Source organism: Strigops habroptila, chromosome 1 (genome assembly GCF_004027225.2).
Source record: "Strigops habroptila isolate Jane chromosome 1, bStrHab1.2.pri, whole genome shotgun sequence".
Lineage (NCBI taxonomy): Eukaryota > Metazoa > Chordata > Aves > Psittaciformes > Psittacidae > Strigops > Strigops habroptila.
The window spans coordinates 96,935,419-96,956,407 of NC_044277.2; the positions used below are offsets into that span (position 1 = coordinate 96,935,419).

General features: G+C 50.3%; 1 protein-coding gene across 3 annotated transcripts in view; it reads right to left on the bottom strand.

Annotated features, from left to right (window-relative positions):
* Positions 1-20,755, bottom strand: part of AGAP3 (ArfGAP with GTPase domain, ankyrin repeat and PH domain 3) — a 135,181-nt gene extending 114,426 nt beyond the window's left edge. For all 3 annotated transcript variants that reach the window (XM_030491467.1, XM_030491374.1, XM_030491644.1), the window contains exon 1: positions 20,322-20,755. In XM_030491467.1, the coding sequence (XP_030347327.1) occupies positions 20,322-20,598 (277 nt within the window). In that variant the 5' untranslated portion in view covers positions 20,599-20,755. The remainder of the gene's footprint in view (positions 1-20,321) is intronic.
* Positions 20,756-20,989: the final 234 nt, after the last annotated feature.

Below are 20,989 nucleotides of genomic sequence, written 5' to 3' on the forward strand. Positions count from 1 at the left end.
ATGCAATCAAGTTGTATTAGAGATGCAGCCAGGCTTTTCAGCTGACATCAAGGACTCCTACTGAATCCTCTATATTTTGTCACTGATAACAATTACAAAGACAGCAGAGATCATCCCTGTGCCATTTAGCTGCACAGCACAGGTTAGAAAAACCCACTCAATAAATCCAGCATTAAAATCATCTCCTGTACCTGAGTTAGCGTGGACTTTGCAAAGAAACACCAGGCTTCCATTTGAGGCCTTGCGGGTGTTTACTGCATCTCTAGCGAAGTTATTCCAATGGTTAGATACTCTCTGACAAAAACAAGTACTTTAAAGCTAAATCTGTGTAGCTTTGGGCTCTGCCCAATGGGTCACATTCTCTCTTCAGCTTCTGAATTGATCTGATTGCTTTTAAAGCCCTTACTATTCTATTAGCCATTTCCCCCAGGCTTTAAATGATTTTATGGCGCTTTTTTCCCCAAGTATTCACATTAATAAAAAAAAATAGACATCAAAATTACATATTGTACCTGGTGATGGTCTTGTCAAAGCCATAAAATCATTAATCCATCCTTCCATGTCTGCAAGGTAAGTACCAACTCCCATTAAAAGCCTGTATAGCAGGGCCCCACAGAGCGTCTTTCCCAAATTAACACAACAATTGGGATCTTGCGCAATCTAAACACAGCCAGACTCAAACACATCTTCTGCTGGACTTTAAATGATTTATCATTTTATGTAATCCTTGGGATGAGCTGGAAATTAGTGAGGTATTTGTTTAATATCTTTCTTACATTGTATGGTGAATAAAATATTGTGCCAGCTTTAAAACTGCTGTGGCTACAGGAAAGGCAGTAAAGGTAGAAATACAGACAATCTAACTAAGGAACTGAGAGTTTATATGGGAGAGTTTACACAGAAGTTACACTTCTTACATTTCTGGGATGTCTCAGCACCCAAAGGAGCAATTCCCAGGGAGGAACAGACTCCTTTTCCCTTCTGACAATGCACCTCCACCCGCAGAAGACCACAGCAGCCGTGAGATCTCACTCCCGATCAGCCCAAAGTATTGCCTTGGACATGGAAACAGGAGAAACACCAAAGCCAGGGTACTCAGCAAGGCAAGGCAGTGGGAGGACCAGGGAGAGGTGGGCTGAAGGGACCAAATCTCTGAGCCAGCTAAGAACAGGTCTGCTCTGGAGATGCTGGTTTCCATGGGGTAGCTCTGCAGGGAGATGCTCTGCTGAACCCCACCAGCCTGAGTGCCCCTTCTGCACTAACACAGGAAGCTATCACAAAAAAAAAGTGGAGCCCATCACATCTTTTCCTCATCTTTTTTTCAAGCTGAACTGAAAGCCATCTGGTTTTGATACCTACATCTGATCTAGTCACCCTCGGTTCTCCTACAGTCAATGGAGAAAAACAAGCACTTTCAGCACTCAAGTCATGCAACCTACTTTGCACTCCCACTTCAGAGGAGCCAGAGGGAACTGACTCAGTGGTGTCACCTCCATTACAGCCACCAAACGCTGAGTTAGACAACTCCCCCAGCTTCTGGATCCCACACCTCCCTTCGACAGCCTGCTCAGCTGACATGGCATGAGCAATGCCACCCCTTGAGGCACCGGAAGATGTTTCTGTCAGGATCCTCAGGGACTAAGCAGGGTTCTCTGGGCCACCTTTCTGAGAGCGGGTACATATATTTCTGTGTAAAGGCAGGTTGCATCTCCCCTTGCAGTCCAAGCAGACAGACACATGGTACCTCAGAGCAGCAATCATGGGAATGAAGCAAGAGCCTGCAGCTCCAACAGACCGGAGTGCTCGCCACCCCAGCCTTACGTCTTAATCACAAGATCACTCCATTTCCATGGAAACAACAGAATTAGAGACTTCAGTTTAAAGACAATTACCAACATTGGGTATTTAACTGTTAAACCTGTCAGCACTCCTGTCTCCAACACCAGGAGAGGAGACATTGCTTCCCCACACCACCACTCCATCAAAGGCTGCATAGTGGCAACACAGCCAAGCCACTCTCCAGCCCTGCCACCATGTCCAGCCACACTCACGCAGCTCCATCTCATTGGTATTTACTCTTGCTTCACTTACCAGTCAAGCTTCCAGAGAGCTTACCCTGCACCAGTCCATTAGGAGATGAAGTTCCTGACTGACAGCTGTTGAATCCACTGCTTGCCTGTGCGTCGGCAGCTGATCTTGGCCGATGTACAGCAATCCTGCTGACCAAGGCTTCCCTGATGTTTCAGCCTAGGAAAAGGCTTTCTGTATTTGTGAGTCATTCCACTAGTTACTAGATAGCTTCAGGCTCTAGTAAGAGTATCAGGCGGCACAAGAACAGGCTAATGCCTCCTCTTTCACCTGACACAGCAAAGCACTGCAATTGTTATGGTCAACCTGAAGAAAGAGCGGTGTGGAGCCAAGGTGCTAATTACTATCGCTAGTAGAGGGTTACCCTGTCCAACTCTACTGTCATTACTCCACCTTGCAGCCACAAGCCTTTCCTGAAAACAAAGCCGAGGACCCAGGCAGCACCACAAGCCTTCTGAAACAAGTATCCTGGCTTGCAAAACATAACAAGGCACGACACTGGTGGCATGATCAAGGCTGTAGAGCTAGATCAGGGGAGCTACCCACACCCAGGAAGCACTCGCGTACACAGAGGCATCTCCCACGAGAGAGAAGAGCTGCCCCTCTGTGTTCTGCCCAGCCAGGGGTCCACTTCGAGGTGTCACCTCCCAAAAATGCTCTCTTGGTGCTCTGATGCCTTGGCATCGCTGCGGTCAGCATGACCGTTAGCTAACAGGTCCAGGGAGCCTCTCCTCTTGGCCATTACACCTGAGTCCAAGGACCAAAATTGCTCAGTCCAGCTCTGATCACATGCCACCACACAGACAAACATGCAGACAGTAGGTAACGTGCTATGGAGAGCAATTTTCCGCAACACATGAATTCTGCTGCCTTGCCCATGCCTGGAAGGCACCGGAAACCTGACCATGAGCCGAATTCCTGCCATGATTATAACCACACTCCTTAAGCCTCTCCTGCCAGGTCAGGACAGCAATGTCCCAGTCCCCAGGAGATCAACTTGTCACCCACAGAAATCCTAACTCTGCTCCAAGACAGACAGCTCCAAACTGGAGAAGATGGAGAGAAGTTATATTCTACAGGAGTGTGTGTATTGGCCCCTGCTCCAGCGAGAGCGCACATGGAGCCATCTCCACCCTTGTGCTGGCAAAGCTCCATATCAAGACACACAAGCATGGCTGAAAACTACATCTACAGCTGTAGAAAGCCAGGTGTGCTTTAGGCCAGACTCTCCATCAGCCTCTGGAGAGAACTCCCTGGGATACAGTCATACATGCCTGTACATCTGGCCAGCCAGGGCTGACACCCCTCAGTTGGTGGAGAGGAGTGGGCAGTGGGTGCCTCTGGCTGGCAGTGGCAATGAGTCAGGCACAGGCAGCACAGCATGTGGGAGAGTTTGCCACTGAGTCACCAGCATGGAGACAGGCTGACTCACCCTCGGACACAGCGCTGCGGATAGACGGATGGATGGGGATGCTGGCTGCCCGGCACATGCTGCCACAGCGGCTCCAGGCGCAGGTTTCCTCCCCAGCGTGCTGTGCTGTCCTGCTGCCAGCGGATCCCCAAGGGCCCGGTGTTGGGCAGAGTGCTGACCCAGCAGCAGTGTGAGCGGGAGATGTCCTGGGCCACCAGCAGTGCTTCAGGGACACATGCCAGTGTCCCTGCTGTGGTCCCCATCATCTGACCACATCACCAGGAATGAAGGCACAGGTCAGACAAGCCCTTCTCCAGCCTGGATGGGCACAAACATGGTAATGTGCCCCTCAGCGGGGGGACACACACCAAGAGGACCTCACCTACCTGGTCCCTCTGACTATGCTGCCCTCTGCAGCTGGAGGAAACTGCACACCACCTGCTTCAGCAATGAATTAACCTAAAATCCCATTAACTGTGCATTTATTTTAGTGTGCCACCTAAATCCAGCACCCGCCGCTGCCATTTGGGACTGTCAGAATTAGCTCAAGGAGAGGAAGGGACGTGAGGCTGGGATCAGTGCTGCTGAGGAGCCCAGTGAACCCGGCACTGTCCAGGATGGCCCTGGACACACAGACAGCCCAAGACAACGAGGAGAGCAGGAGCACAACCCACCACTCGAAAAGGAAACAGGGTGCAGTGGTGGGGGCTTCACCCACTGACATGGCCGCAGCCAAACAGCATGAAGGAAGACACTGCATGACCGGGGGCTGTGGGCACAAGAGCAACTTCTTCCCACTTAACCCAGAGAACAGAAGGCAGTAGCGGATGCAACCAGCTTTCTAAAGGCTACCAGGCACTGCCCAGGACCAAGAGGCTGTTGGAAATGGAGCCCACAACCCCCAGTTTCAGCTCTAGCAGTGCTCATGGCTGCAAACTCTGAGCCTGCTGGACCTTCACATGGCTCTCAGAGGCCAGCCGGGGTCTCTTCCAGCATCCCACTGACCAGGAGGTGCAGTGAACAAGTATCTGTGTGTTTCTGGTTGTCTTGGATAATGAATGTACTTACGGGACAATTTTACACTGAGAAAATGGGGTTTGGCATTCCAGGTCTGAAGGGACTTTATTTGGTTTTTCATTTGTTTGGGGCTTTTGTTGTTGCTTAGGTTTTTTACATTTTAATGATAATTTATCAGATAGCCAAAAAGCCAAAACTCTATAAAAAATAAAGATGACAACTAAAAGATCTGAACTAACTTAGAGGCTAATAACACCCAAAATACCTAAAAAAGGGTAAGAAATGGGGGGGGGGGAGGGGGAGGGGAAGAGGCGGAAACAGATGTCAATAAGATCTTGAACGTAGGAAGTATCAAAAATTGGTAGAGGAAGCTGAAGACTTCAGGAAAAGAAGTTTTCCAACAATGCTAAGTACAACAGGAAGCAGCTTTGCAAAATACAGTACCTCCACAGAGCTCCTGTGGGACAGACACAGCAAGAAACCACCACAGCAGATACCAGAGAGAAGATGTGGACCATCAGTCCCTCACACCCATGTCATTAAAGGAACAGACTGAAATACTCATAAACACAAAGACAAATGCGTTATTAACAAAAGAAAGTCATTAAAACAATTTTTTTTTTTAATTTAAAGGCACAAACAACTTCAATATAACAGTCTTAGAAAGAGCGAGATCACGGAAAGAATCACTTTCCCGCTTCTGCTGATTTTTAATGAATATTGAAATAATGGAGATACTCAGGAATGACTGAAACAGAGTGAAGTTACCTCACTATGCTGAAAAGAACACACAGACTCCTCCAAGCAGCCATCAGCTCTCTTGTTTGACATGAATCCCCTACAGAGTAAGGGGAAGGATTAAACGGAACTGATTTTTTTAAAACAGAAATTCAAGTTATAGATCTGATTTCATTCTTCCACGTTTAAATTGCTGCCGATAAAGACAATTCTATGTTTGCATGAAGATGTGACTTATGACTACACAGTATTTCTATCATAAATTCACACTTTGCAAAGTTAGTAATGACAAATGCAGTCAGTAAGAACTGACTAAATGACCGGTCTCAGAAAGAAACCAGAGAGAGGGACTTCACGCTACCAGGTAAGAAATGCTACCCAGTGACACTCTAGAGCCATCCTAGCAATATGGGGAAGCTCCAGACAGCTGGGAAAATGCTCCTACTATGCCGGTCTCCACAACATGAAAGGTCGCCAATGGCAGGACAGCCAGCTCCATGAGCCTCTGCAAGGACCATGGTCTGCATCCTTCTAGAGACCATTTCCAAACATGGGAGGAACAAGCAGGTAACCAGAATCTACCATGGTCAATCATCCACTATCAACCTGACTGCCTCATGGAACAGCTGAGCTGAGGACATACAGGCTTGACAACATGAGTAAGGGTGGGCAGGAACTGCCTGCACCACCAGGCTGAGGGCAGCAATCAATGGCTCAATAACCATCTGTCGGCCAGTTAGGAGCAGAGCAGCCTCTGGGTCAATACGGGGCCGGTATCATGCCATCATACCTTCATCGACCGCCCATGTAATGACAGAGTGCACCCCCAGCAATAATGCTGACCCAGGAGGGGGCAGGTGGATATGCTGAACAACAGAACTCTAATGCACAAATACCATGAAAAACTTGGTCTGGCTGATGGGAAACCTCAATGAGCTCAGCATGGAGACAGGCAGATGCCTGTGTTTGGAGCAGACCACATCCTGGGTCATGTCAGGAGAAGCATGGTCAGCAGACTGAGGGAGTCTGTCACATCTCTCAACACTGGTGAGGCTGCACCAGTCTGGGGCTCCCTAGCTCAAGAGGGATGCTGAAAAATCAGCAAAGATCCAAGAGATGGCCGTCAAGCAGTGAGACGCTTGATCTACACAGTGACACTGAGGAGATGGGCTTCTTCAGTCTGGCAAAGAGAAGGCAAAGGGGCAACCTAACAGTGGCCTTCAGCTACATGAAAGATGTAGTTGAACCCTTCTCAGCAACAGCAAACAGTACAACAAGGGATAGGAGCCACCTGTCATGGCTTTGGACCGCAGAGACCGAGTATCAAAAAAACTTCTCCACTAAGGGAGTAGCTACCGCAGAGACGTGGTATAAGTTCCATTCTGAAGAGTTTTCTAGACTCACCCAGAGAAAACCACAGCGAACCTGGTCTAGTGCTGGTGAGAGTCTGACTTTGAGTAGGGTGGACTGGAGATTTCCAGAGATCCAAACGACGTTTCTCTGATGGTAAGAACAAATCCGTATCAGACCTGATGCTATTCAACGCCTTCTCTATCTGATGCAATAATGCAAGTAAAAGAAAGATTGTGGTTGAAAAACATCTGGTTGATGCTGTAACTTGCAGAATCTAGGACTAGGATGTGACTGAGTGATCTGGATCACTTTGCAAGCTGAGCCCGTTCAGCTAAAGCATCTTTTGGTACCACCCAGGACAAGATGTTTTGACCAGGGATTACCAGCGATCACTGTAGGAAGGTGTTTGGAGCAAGGATTACCAGACATCCTTGTACGATGGTGGGTCAAATCCCAGGAAAGGTTCAAAGGTCCGAGCAGCTGAGCAGTTCACCATTAGTCCTCAATGCAATGCTGAAGCGAAAGAGCTAATCAATCCTCAGATACTTAAAATGAATGGTCAATAGAGGCAGGAGATGGAGTTACAGCAAATGTAACAGCAGTCGAATCAGACTATAGGCATGTTGCCTATATTCTGATTTTTTTATTATTTTAAAAACACTGAGTAATGGAGAGCCATAAAAGTTATTTGAAGGCCACAATAAATGTACTCACAAAGAGACATTTAACGAGAATTACATGATCAACTTTCCAAAAAGAACATCCAGACATATTTGAGTAAACTTTTCAGGGAATAATGTTCAGGTAACAGTTTTATTTAGTCCAATCTTAAGTAACAAGTGAAAAAAATGGGACTTAAAACCCGATTAATGTGAATTAGAAATTAAACGCTATTAGTAGCTAGAGGAATTAACACCTGGAACCACTGACTGAAGGTTGGTTTTAGCACCGTTGCCATGTGCTACTCAGCGAGGTGTGGAACCCCCATCCTTGGAGGTTTTCAAGACCTTTTCAACTGGCCAAAGCCCTTTGCAACCTGCTTGGATGGCAACACTGACCTCACATTGAGTAGGACGTTGCACTAGAGACCTCCCCATGTCCCTTCCAGCAGGGGCAGCTCTACCATTCTCCACCTCTTGATGTTTTTCAATCTGACCTACATGTTTGCCTGGGAAATGCTTCAGCCAAACAATTTATTAAGCTAAACAGTGGAGTAACAACACAGGTTTTATTAGTTCACAATACACAGCAAAATAATTGACACTCAAGTATCAAATTCTGTGCTGAAAAAACAAAACCCAGTTAACTGAGCTCAACGTACTTTTAGACATTTTCTTCTCACAAGAGGAATATACTCTAGTCTCACCCCTCTCATCACCACAATTTCCTCGTACCCTTCACCACAAGCGCACTGAATGTCTCATCACAGACACGTTGTGCAATCCTCTCACCAACAACCCACTTTCAAGCCTGGGCTCCAAGCAGAAGGGGATGGGCAGATTCTCCCACACCCATTCCTTGCTTGCACCAGGCCACGTGCCATTTTGCCCTCTGATTTTATCTTGCTCTTTCCAGCTTAATTTCTAGCTCTCACAGTCTACTAAAGCATCCTTCAGCAAATCCTCTGAAGAAAGCAGTCAGGAGGAGGCAGAGCAGAAAGGACTGTCCACAGGTTCTTATGCTGTATCAGAGGAAGGACAATAAACTATAAATAAGATATTCTGCCAAGGCAGACAGAATTACTGAATTCCATAGGCAGGATCTTATTGAAGGCAAATCCAAAAGGGAAAATAAAATAAAAATAAAGAAAAAAATTTAAAAAGGATTACAGAAAGCTGGCAGGTCCTCAAAGCAATGGTGCTAATGGCACAAACAGAAATTATGCTGGTGCAAATGAATAACAAGTGTGGTACGAGACCAACTTGGCTGACTCACATGAGCTTCTTATTGGTCTCAGGCACAGGAAGGCATGCATGTGGAAAGTGGAAATTAGGTCAGATTAATAAGGATGAATACAAAAGAGTGGCATCAGCACCTGAGACTGAACTGAAAACAGCTACACAAAGAAGCGACTAGCAATCGACAGCAAAGGCAAGAAGCAATTCTCATGTACATCAGTAATCAGCATAACAACATGAAAAAGACTGGTCTGTTACTCAGCAGACAGAAAAAGTAATTGAGAAATGACACTGAGGACAAAGTGGTTTATGCCTTTTTGCATAAGTCTTCACTACGAACAGCAAAAAGGTGTCTAGCATAAGGAGGAGTGGCCAAAGAATATACCTATGCTTTCAGTAAAAAAACGCAATGCCAGATTTCGATTAACTTGACCCTGGAGTGCTTCATTGCTGAGGTTGCTTCCACTGGAGCAACCTCAGAAGAGCTCTAGCCGCAGTAGCTCTCTGCTGATGGAAGGCACCTGCACCCAAAAAGGCAAGCGTAGTGCCCACCTTTAAAACCAAATAGAGAAGCTGAGAACTCACAGATCACTCCAATTCAAAACATCAAAAAAAGAAAGCAACAACAGCAACAACCTGTAAGTCCCTGCAGGACAAGGCAAGCATTAGTACATAGGGACAAATGGTGTCTAAGCAACACCATTTCCTTCTGCAGTGGGGTCACAGACCTTCAGCATAGCACAGAAGCAGATGTTAAACATCACACATTAAGTAATGTTTCTCACTCTGTTTCACATGGTGCTTTCAAAATTAATTTAAGAAAGGATAAATCTACTATACACTCAGAACAACACTGATTTGACAACTATTCTGAGAATATTTATCAAAGATAACCACGCAAATTGAAGTGAGTATCAACTTGCATTGGGCAAGGTTTCTCCTAGGTTCACCTCTATTAACCAACCAGATGATGGAAGAAACTATGCTCATTAAAATTGCAGGTGGCATGAAACTAAGAGTGACTGCAAAGATTAGAATCCTAAATGGCTTTGTCAAATTGGAGAAAGTGTCTAAAAAGGATTAAATTCCAAAGGGGCCGCTGTGAAGGTCTACACTTACACAGCATTAATCATTTGCCCAAGAACAGGACACAGAGCTGTAGAACAGCTGGATCCTCAGAAAAGGATCTGGGGGCCAAAATGGATCACAAACCAACAGGAGTCAGCAATACTGTATTGCTGAGAAAAGGCAACCACTGTGTTGAATCACATGAACAGACACAAGGCTGCAGAGTTAAGTCCTGCCTCGTGCTTAGGCTGAGGGCTGCATCCAGCCTTTGGGTACCACTTTTCAAGAGGGATGTGATCAAAAGGAGGGAGTCCAGAGCAGCACAAAGATGAACACAGGATGAGAAAATTTCACCAACAAAGACCTGAAGTTATTAAGCCTCAAGAATAGGATTCTGCTATAGTTTTCAGGTATGGGAAGAGGCTGATGCAAAGAGGAAGGGAACAAACTGTTCCCTTTGTCCTCGGTAAGTGGCTGAAATTGGGAACAAAAAAAGATTCAGGTTAAACTTTCTAAGGAAAGGACAGTTAAACACTGGAAGAGATTTCACAGAATTGCAGAGTGGTTGGAGTTGGAAGGAACCTTCAGAGATCATCCAGCCCAACACCTCTGCCATGGGCAGGGACATCTTTCACTAGACAAGAGCCCCATCCAGCCTGGCCTTGAACACTGCCAGGGATGGGGCAGCCACAGCTTCTCTGGGCAACCTGTGCCAGGGCCTCACCACCCTCACAGGGAAGAACTTCTTCCTCACATCCAATCTAAACCTACCTTCTTTCAGTTTAAAACTATTGCTCCTTGTGCTGTCTCTCACTAGAAGCCCTGATAAAAAGTCTCTCTTCTGGACCCTGCCAGCTGCTCCTTCAGTTAGGAAGCTAACTAGCCACCACACCTTGTCCTCTTTGAACCCAGCAATTCTCTTACTCTCTTGGTTCTCCTGCTAGTTCTTTACTGCTTCTTTCACCAGCCTCAAAAAAACTGTCCCCACCTTCAGCTCTGCTATTTTTCAGGTGTCTCACATGGCTCTACCCATAGCACCTTCTTTCTTTCCTTCATTCTGCTTCTAGCTAGCCTTATGTTTTAATTTAATACCATCTCTCAGCTCTATGTTGATGATTCATAGTTCTGCCTTTCTATTTCTGGACTGTCTCCTGTCCAAAATGAAGTCTCAGCTTATTTTCCCCTCCAGCATTTCAAGTGTGTACCCACAAGCCCAAGCTCAACATGATTAAAGAGAGCTGTTACTAATCCCAGCTTTGTCCCCTTTTCCCCCAAGCCCTTCCTGCTCAGTGCCTGGGGACATCACTTAGATCCTGTCTGTGAATTAAGGACACAATTCAGACAGAGAACAGAGTTCATGGACCTAACTCTACTTTCTATATCCTGATTGTCTCTAAACCCCTACAGAGCTACACAAGTTATAGTCCCTGAAATACAGCTTTTATCATCAGGCCACACAGTCAAAGACCCCAGGCTTCCACTCTACATCAACCATTATTGCACCCTTCCCCCCCAAAACTGTCTAACACACATAAAATCGTGCCTCATCTGTATTCAGTCAGAATGCTGCTGCTAAAATTATTTTCCTAACCTCTCTTTCTTAAGCAGGCCAACCCACCCTTTGAATCCCCCCTCCGGGTCCTCCTCTTCTGTCACGTCAACTGCAAGCTGCTTGTCTTCACCCTCCCAACCTACTCACATGCTAACGACGATCCTTCCTTCGCTGCTGAAGAGCTGACTCTTCTCCCTCCCAAACTGTGACAGCAATCTCCACTTCCTAGCTGCTGAATTTCAAGCAAGCACCTCTATTTTCTCCCATTTGTACTTTGTGTTTGAAAAGAGCTCTCTGTAAACAACCTGAAATCTGCTTTATTATCCTCTTTCAAATTGCTCTTTAAAGCTCTCCTGTGCCTCTGTACTCACCAGAAACATAAAAACCAGCACAGGTTAGTTGACTGGCATGTTAAGCCTATGTCCACAATGCAGCCTCCACTGTCCCACTGTCTCTGTGTGCTCTCTGCTTGCTTACTGGCATCTACCTCTCGTTTTAAAATAAGCCACAAGACCTCTGCAGCAGGGCTCTCTTTGTTGTGTGTTTTCGCAGGATCTTCTGCAGGAGGAACCTGATCAGATATGGCTCCAAGGTATGACTGCAATGAGAAAAACAGCAACAGAAGCAGCAGACTCACACCTAACATTCCCAAACAGAAATGCCAGGGTGCTTTCAACCCTGCAGCACCCATCACCCGCTGGGAACATCTGGCCAGCAGCACTGCTCTGTTCATGGATTTGCTCTCCAGTCATTCAACTGGAGATTGGGAAGGGACGTGTGCTCGCTAGAGGCTGATCTGAAGGGCAAAGCCCTCTTCATTAAGCACAGGAGTCACTGCTGGGCTAAATAGCAAAAGCTGTCAAAAAATCAACAGCAGGATGCAAGTGAGAAACAAACATGCTACAGGGAGGAAATGTCAGGGGCCGACAGCCCACATTATCCATTGCAGCAAGCTGAAATACAAGATGATGAGCCTGAAGCCAGTGGCTCCCAAACCTCCAGGACTACAGTATCAGCACAACACCATCAGGATTCTGGATGCAGCAAGCAGTTAGCTGTAGCTGAGGCTCAGTGCCCTCAATGACTGGGTGGATTTCATCACCACACAGATCACATGGAAAGAACAAGATCTCACACATAACCCCCGGCAAGAACTTCAAGAGTGACTCACACAAGCCAGAGTGGAGATGCAGCCCCATGGCAGCGAGCCACTGAGGACAGATGCAAACATCCCTTTCCCTCCCTGTGGCACCAGCTGGGCCACTCTGCTGTCTAGATACCTGTTTTCTTGGGATTTGCAGGAGTTCAGAAACAGCAGGGGTTTGCCAGGTTTGGTTGAAACTGGGCAGCAGTTCTTCAAGTTACTGGGGCAGGAGAGGCAAGGAGACATAGAAGAACAGATCTTAATCATACAAACTTCCTTTCAGTCTGGAAGCAGGCTAAAATTACCTTAACTTTTAGCTTTCCTGCCTCAGAAGACTCCTTGCTCTCACTACAACACTCCAGAAAATCCACCTGAATAGGCATACCTCAGCTTCAGTGCTACTAGTGATGCCCAGAGCATTGCAGAAGGAGTAAGATCATAGTTGCCTTTTTCAAGTGGGACACTGGAGGCAGAAATCAAATGGTCGTGGTTTGTCCATGCAGCTGTACAGGAGGCTCTGACTCACGGGAAGTCCTGGAGGAGGATTTAAAAGAAATCAGATGCCAAAGTAGGAAGGTGGGATCACAAAGATGAAAGGACGTCTCCTGCCCAGCGAGGGATGCAATAGAAGTATGATGGTGCTTGTCAAGGTTCAGAGCTCTGATCATAGGCACGTTGCTGAGGCAGCTCTTGTATCTCTCAATTTCTAGTAGTTAGGCTTTTGTATCAGCCCTTCAGCCCATTGCTGCTCCTTTGGAACCCATGCCCACTGCCCACAGCCATCTCGCATTCACCACCAGCCAAGAGTGTGATCGGGGTTTTAGCTACAGGGCTGGCACCCCATTGCGCAGGGGCACCAGGAACACCCACTCTTGCACATGCTTCTGATGAGGGGAGGAGATGGCACCCATTTCACATGAGCCAGTCCATCTGGAAACACAGTTTAAGGTACAGATCTAACAGAATTTAAACCTACTTGGGCCACCCAAACTAACCAGAAGTCCTATCACCAGCTCTGAACAGCCAGCCTGGATGCACAAACACCATTAATCCTCATCTTGGTGAGACTGCAGAGGCAAGAGCCAGCACTGCCCAAGACTTGACGGTCTCTGCACAGAGCAGACACGCTCCATCAGGAGCTTTAGGAAACCTCCTGAAAGCTGATGGCAAGATCACAGATCAACTGCCAAACACTAACCACACTTGAATTTCTCCTACTGCGTCCTCACCAGGCAAAGCTCTGGCCACTCCAGCCCGAGCACAGAAGGAGAGCACAAGCAACAGTCCCAACCGCTAACCAAGGCCTTGACCTGCACTGAACAGAGGCAGCTCCCAGGGACAGAGTCACCACAGCTGTCCCTATCCTGCCAGAGGCCGGGCAGCTGCTGGTCAGCAGGACATCACTGCTTGAAGCACTAGTCGGGTGCAGAACCATCCCTAAACAAGCAAAAGACTCTGTGAAACCAAACTGCGACACTCCCTGCTGGGAGAAACTGTGAGAGCTGTGAGCTTACGTTGGGTCAAGGAAGACTGAACAAGCCAAGGGAAGAGAGCCACCAAGGACTAAACAATGCATAGAAACCACACTGAGCTCCGGAAGACCTGCTGACATCTGCCAAAACACTTGGAGAAAGCATTCCTCAAACAGGCACTGGCTCCCATACTCCTCCCCATGCGCTTGACTTGTGCTGCTGTCACGGTCAGGATATTTAGTAAACAGACCTTTGCTGTAAGCTGTCTCACCCAAGCTCAGAATCAGAGGTTCATTTTGCCTTGCCCCCCAGCTCTGACCGTGCATTACCCCCTCCTTGCCTGTGCCCACACCCACATGCATGTGGTCACACTGTGAGCCCAGTGAGCAGCTCAGAACAGATCTACCAAACCCCAATGCAAAGCTTGGTTTCCACCACAGCAGTTCCCTGATCCAGCTCACCATAAAGCAGCCAGTGCTGGCAAAAGAAAAGGCAGGCAAGGAGCTGCCACGTGGGAAGAGCTACATGGTCCCTTCTAGCAGGAACCACACTTGTGTTGGATTTAGGTAATTGTGAAACCACAGCCACAGAAATCTCCAATGCGCTCGCTGAGGCCACATCCAAATCTGCTCTTTCCCTGCGGTGTACCTCCACATCCCCATCTTTTCCTCTTTAGCCACAATCTCAGAGTTCTTGCCCCTGCAGCACTGGAAACCTTCTCTTCCCTCACCACTGCACCTGTAACCTCATCCCACTCAGTCTTCAGCTGTCAAGATCATCCTCCGGCGTTCCTGCTCCAGCTTCATCACCTCTCCCAACTCCCGTCAATCACAGCATCAAGCAATTTCTTTTTCTGCTCTTCTGACTCTTCAACAAAACCTTGTCCTCGAGTTGTGAGCTCTGTGAGGTGAGACCTGCATCTTGCAAAGGTTACTGCAGATGATTTGGGACGCAACATAAAACATCATTAAAATAGTGGATGTATTTGTCCAAGCATGCTACAGGCCTCCTCCAGTGGTGTTTCTACTCTGTCCATCAACCTCACAGGGCCAAGGTCTCCCTATGAACCAGGACCTGCACCAGGCATCTCCCCACACAGACATTTCTGCTTGTGCCACTCAGTCAGCCCATCAGCTCTGGGAGATGTTGAGCAGTGCTGGCCCTGCCGACTCCTCTGCCACTTGCTGTGGGAGAGGATCCAGGGCTTTTCCTTGCTAGCACATACGGTGGCTCAAGAAGTACCACCAAGGAGGTCTCACCTGGGAGTTTTTGCCCTGAGATCCCAAACAAAACAACATGTGATCAGAACATTTGCCCAATATCTCACCTTTGAACTTAATTTCCAGCAAAGCTCGAGACTGCAGTGACACAGGAGCCCAGCCCCATTCCAGCACACGGAAGGGGCAGCATGGCAGACGACATGCAGTCGCCTGGGATGCCTGGCTCCAGACTCAGGGGCAGAGATGCACTGATGGCTCTCCAGTTTGCTGCTCATGGAGGAGATGGAGCCCAGCTCCTACCACTGCACCCCGCCACTATTCCCTGCGGTTTCCAAGCCTTCTGGAACTTAGAGGCACGTATAAACAAGGCAATTCTGCAGAGGTCATGGAATTAGCAGGAAAAAGCTAGCTAAGCAGAACACTCTCCTTCCCAAAGGGTGTAATTTACTTGAGGCTGATTCAGCTGAGCAAGGACATGCCGGCAAACCCTGCGTGCGGCCTGGCAGCCCAGGGCAACCCAGAACCACGGCAGGATGCTGGGACAACTCCAGAGAGCTTCGCTCTTATCTTCCTCAAGAAGATACTGCATCAACAGCAACTCCTGCCTCAGATTTTGCTTTGTGAATCAGAGCATCAGGAACCAGTTTTCAGAAGACACTGGAAAAGGATGCAGAACAGAGCTGTAAGACTGATGCTGGAAGTAAATACAATAGCAAGGTTCAGCCAGTTTAAGTCATCAGAGAGACAGGAAAGTGACCCCATTAATTGGTACAAGCAGCTTTAAACATGAAAATACCCAGTATCAAGGAAGTACTCACTCTTAGAAAGAAATGCAAAAATGAATATCCAGGATGTTGGAGATGTCTATCAGAAAAAAATATGCTAATTATTAACAGCAAGACAGCTAACAATGGAGAAAAACTCCTAAGGCAGCAAGGCCCTAAACTCTAACTGTATCTCAAAGATACGCTTTAACCAGCTGCCTTAGTGGGAAAAGGCTAAACCTGGGATGAAAGCGGTCACACCAAGTGACCCAACAGTCCGTTCCGGTCATAAAGCCAGCAGAACAGCTGGGACAATGCAAAGCCAACACTCAAAGGCAACTCCTGCCCAGCTAAAGCCAGATGCAGAGCCACAGTTAACCACCTGCCTACTAGCAGCAGATCATTCTCCAGGATTTTTTCATCCTGTGCCTCTGCCAGGGAAGCAACAGCTGAAAAATACAGAGGAAATCTTTTCCAAACTAATCCTGCTTCTTAAAATGCAGAAAGGAACCAAAATGAGTTTAGCAGTGTGTTGGAGGGGTGTGAAAGGATGATAAAGAGAAAAACATGCTCTCCAGGTAAAACTCTTGACTACTCATTCAAACAGAGAGATTCTTGCATCTGCTACCTGGCCACCAAGTCTTCTCACCACAAGCTGACAATCTTCTCCAAGCTTTTCCCTTGCAGCTCTAGGTGGGATGCAAGACGTGCATGATGGCTAACGTCAGGAAGATTCTGATCATTCAACAAAAGCTTGTTGCTGATGGATCTCACCTACTTCTCCTCATCTACCTTCCACCTCCTCTCCCTTGGCCTCCATTACTTTATGCACACAGAAGACCTACCTCTCTGTAACCATCTTCTCAGCCTCTCACCATGATCCTCCTTCCATACCTCCATCTTTCTGGCTGCTCCCTCCTGTGTGCCTGGGGGTCCATGGTGGCTCTTGGTGCCCCATGCAACCTGCAGTCCCCATCCTGTGCATCCCTCTGGCCACGCTCTGCACCATCAGCATCACTCTCCCTGCCTAGAACCTGCATTTTGGTCACTTCTGAAAACTCGCTTCTATGAAAGAAATTAAGTGCTGTGTGATTACTGTTCCAATTACAAACTCTATTAATATAATCCTGTCTATAGTCTGTTCCAGAGTAACATAGTTAGAGGTCACATTTATTACAAGCAGGGGTCACATCAACCTCAGAACTGAAGTTGTATACCATTTCGCTTTATGCATGTATAAAATCTTTTATGGAGCTCAGCAGCTTGCAGCAGCCTCTGAAATTTGGCAAAGAAACAAGCCTGGGATGAGGGAAGCGCTTTTTGCTAGCCCCCTGAAAATCTGTCCAAATTTGGTGGTTAGAAACTACTGAAAACCACCGGGTCCTGCCTGTGATTCAGCCGACAATGGCGACCGGCCAAGCCCACCGCCTTCCCCAGCCCTGGGCGCCCAACAGCACTCTCTCTTGCCGCAGCCTCTGAACGATGAAGCTCCAGCTACAAAGAAGAGACCAAAATAAAGCTGATTTCCCTTTCCTCCCCCAGCAACACTGAGCACTGCCTCCGGTCAGGCCCAGCAGAGGCCAACCAGCGAGCATCCACAGGTCCGTCCACATGCGGCTTTTGTCCCATCGTTGACTCCAAACTCTTCTTGTTTCTCCTCTCTCACCCATCAGAGCTACCAAGGCTCCCAGGGGCAGCAGCCTATCCAACTCCTTCTTCACCTCCCTCCTTGCAATGCTCGCTGCAGCACGAGCCACAAAACCACAAGGTTTCTGTACAGCATGCATTCTGAAGGGGAAAACCTGCACCGAAGCACTGGCCACCCCAGCTCTGGCCAGAGGGTTAGCAGCTTGTGCATACTGCTGCAGAACGGCACTGGCCCCTGCCTTTCTCCCTTTGAAAAATGAAGGAATTGCTTGCAGAAAGAGAATCTGCTAAGAGGATGTAAACAAGACTTGCAAGATCCAGCACTTGGTGTTAGGAAGCTGAATTTAGGATTTCACTGGCAACTTCCAAAACAGATTTTAGGACCAGATGCATTGTTATGGTCACAGAATCTGATCTTTGGATCAAGAACATAAACAAAAACCCTCTTCCAGCAATTCCTGTATCTAGCCCAAAACATGCAGTTTAGAAGGCTATTTCCTTCCCGATTTGGGCGCTTCAAGAGATGATAACATCTTCAGCAAAACTCTTCCAATGGTTAATTACCCCACTGTTAATTCAGCCTCCCACATATAGGTGGTAACGTACTGCAGGTAGCTGCAGAATCACAGCGTGCGTTTCACCACGATCACAATTCCACCCGGTGCTGAGCAGGTAAGCGGGGATAGCAGCCAAGATAAGGAATGCTGTGGGATTCCTGCTGAGCCAAATCCACCACTGGAAAGAAAAGAGGGACAAGGAGGGGAAGGGCCAGAAGAGACAGGACGGGTCTGTGACTGGAGCATACTGGTCACTCCTCACCCCTCACTTTTCGGGTTAAATGAGACCACTGCCATCCAGCTTTGGAAGGCCCTGACTGCCTGCAGCTGCGTGTGGAAGAATTTTGTTTTCACACCTTGCTTTGAGCAGCAGGAGAAAACGCGCACCACAAGCGAAGTTGCTAAGAGACGCACCTAAACGCCAACACGCTCGGCATCAGCTTCCCCATGTTCGCATGGCGCAGGAGGGCAACGGCTGAGCAGGGACACATGCACTCAACAGCCTGTGGTGGCCGGAGCGGCTCTGCAGCCCCACAGGGAGGGAAGCAAGGGCAGGGACACAGGGAGCCTGCGCTCTGCCTGCGGAGATATGGGTAGCTCCGGAGCAACACCCAGGTTTTGTACAGCAGTATTTCAGGTGGCAGCTTCTCCATCCCACAACATGGGAATCACAAGCAGGATCAGACCATGTCATCACACTTACCAGTCCCTTGGGTCTTCCACTGCAGCCAGCATTAGAGGCACAAGCAAGGAAGAGCTGCAGGAGCCCCCTGGGAACGGATGTGAGAGGCTCTTCCCCCAGCAGGACCATCCTGACCTCCCTGGTCGGAGCCCCAGCGCACAGGGCTTGGGCACTGCTATGGCCTGTGCACTCCCACTCATGTCTTGTACCAGTCTCTTCCCTCTTCACCTCATTAAATTTCATTAATTCAACTGCTTCCTGTGGCAGAAGACCTCACAGACCAGCCACAGAAGCGGGAAAAGCTCCCTCCCGTTATTGGTTCTACATCTGCCTCATTCTGATCCTACTGAGTGTCCTTTGTCCTTGCACCACAAGACAGATGAAACAATTTACATCCCCTTGACCATGCAAACCTTCAGACTTCTATTACAGTCCCTCTGACCATTCTTCCTTGCAAAGAAACCATCCCAGAGACAGAGTGGGATGGAGACACCTGGAGAAGAGCTCCAGGGGAGCCACCAGACCAGGCTGTCACTCGCTGTGGCAGCCAACACAGCGCCACTCCATTCCACCGCTATCCAAACCGGTCCCACGTGCCACCTGCAGCGACGTCTCTGGTGCGAGTGACTGGGAGCAGACCAGAGCATGCTGCTAAAACTGAGCAGAGACAACAAAAACCACGGCAGGGAAACAGCCACACTCAACAAGCCACCAAAGCCAACCAGGACTCCGTATGCAGACCAAACAGCACCCGTGGCCCTAGGGATTTCTCTGTTGAAGGCTGAAGCCTGGCTTCAGTGTCAGAGGGCTGAGGCTCACCAATGCCAGCCAGAGGGACCCCAGGGTGGCTGTGAGCTGCCTCCAGCCCACCCACCTCAACACAGAGCTGCGAACCTTCCCTTTCCCCTCATCCATCCCCTCACTCGGCTCCACCTCAGCATCTCAGCTGCGAGTTCCCTGGGCCGACACCGCGGTTTTCCGCATTATTCATTTTAACGGGCTCCAGCACAACGCACGCCCACCGGATTCCGCTGCCCGTCGATTCCAAGGACAGATCCCCCCTCCCAGCGCCCGGCACCCGGCCCGCAGCCCCCGATCGGGAGGGAGGACGAAGGCGGGCGGGCTCCAGCCCTGCGCAGGCCGCGACCCCCAGCGCTGCCCGCCGTGGCGCCGTGCCGGGACCCCCGGGCAGGGGCGACTGCGGAACACAGCCCTCCCCTCCCGCCTCCTCTTCCGCCCGGTTCGGTGCCTGCAGCCCCGGGAACCGAGCCCGGCCGGGCCCCGGTCCCCCACCGGGCACGGCTCCCGGCAGCGGTGGGCGCCGCAGCCGCAGGCCCCGGCCCGCCTCGGCGCAGGCCTCGGCCCGGCCCCGCCGCGCCTCCGGCCACCCCCGCGGGCCGGCGCGGCCGCTTCCCGCCGCAGCTGCGGGGCCCGGCGGGCAGGGCTGTAGCCGGGCCCCGCGGGCAGGCAGCGGGCGAGGCCGCCGCCCCCGGCGGGCACCGGGAGCAGGTGCAACGGACGGCGGGGACAAAGGGCAGCGGTGATGGCCCGGCCCGGCCCGGTTCAACACGGTGGGATGCGGCGTGGTCGGGGCCGCCGCGGCCCCGCTTGGCTTAGCCGGGCCCGGCCGGGCGCGGTTCGGCGCGGCCCGGTTCGGTTGCCCCCGGTTCGGTTCGGTTCGGCTGTCCCCGGTTCGGGCGCTCCGCTCACCCTCGATGGAGATGACGTGCTCGCGGATCTGGCTCTGCAGCGCCAGGTCCTCCACGCGCTCGATGAGGTCGTAGATGGCGTAGATGTTGGGGTGCACCGACTCGAAGCGACCGATCTCGGCCCGGATCGCCGCCGAGTTGGACAGACCGAACTGCGGCGGCGGTGGCCCGCCGGGCTGCGGCCCCGAGGGGCCGGGCACCGGCACCGGCACCGGCCCGCCCGGCGCCGCCAGGCTCTGCTGCTGCGGGCTCTGCCCGGGCCCGCCCTGGAAGTTCATGGCGGCGGTGGCGGAGCCGGTGGTCAGCGGCGCGGGGCCGCCGGCAGCCGCTGCATGGCCGCGTCCTGCGGGCTCCGCCGCTCTGCGGGCTCTGCGCCCCCGCCGCGCCGCGCCGACACCAGCCGCCGGTAGCGCGCCCCGCGTCACGCGCCGCCCCCGCCCCGCCCGCGCCCGCGTCACGGCGGCGGGAGAGGGACCGGCCCCGGGGCGGGGCGGAGCGGAGCTGGGGGGGGCGGCAGTTCCCGGCCCCGCGGCCCCACGTGTCCGCCGGAGCGGCGTCCCGGGCTCGCTGCGGACAGCCGCTGTGCTGCACAGCCCCCATCGCGGGGACACAGCCCCCCGTGCCCGCGGCTCCCGCAATCCCATGGCTCTCCATCCCCACTGCCCCCCA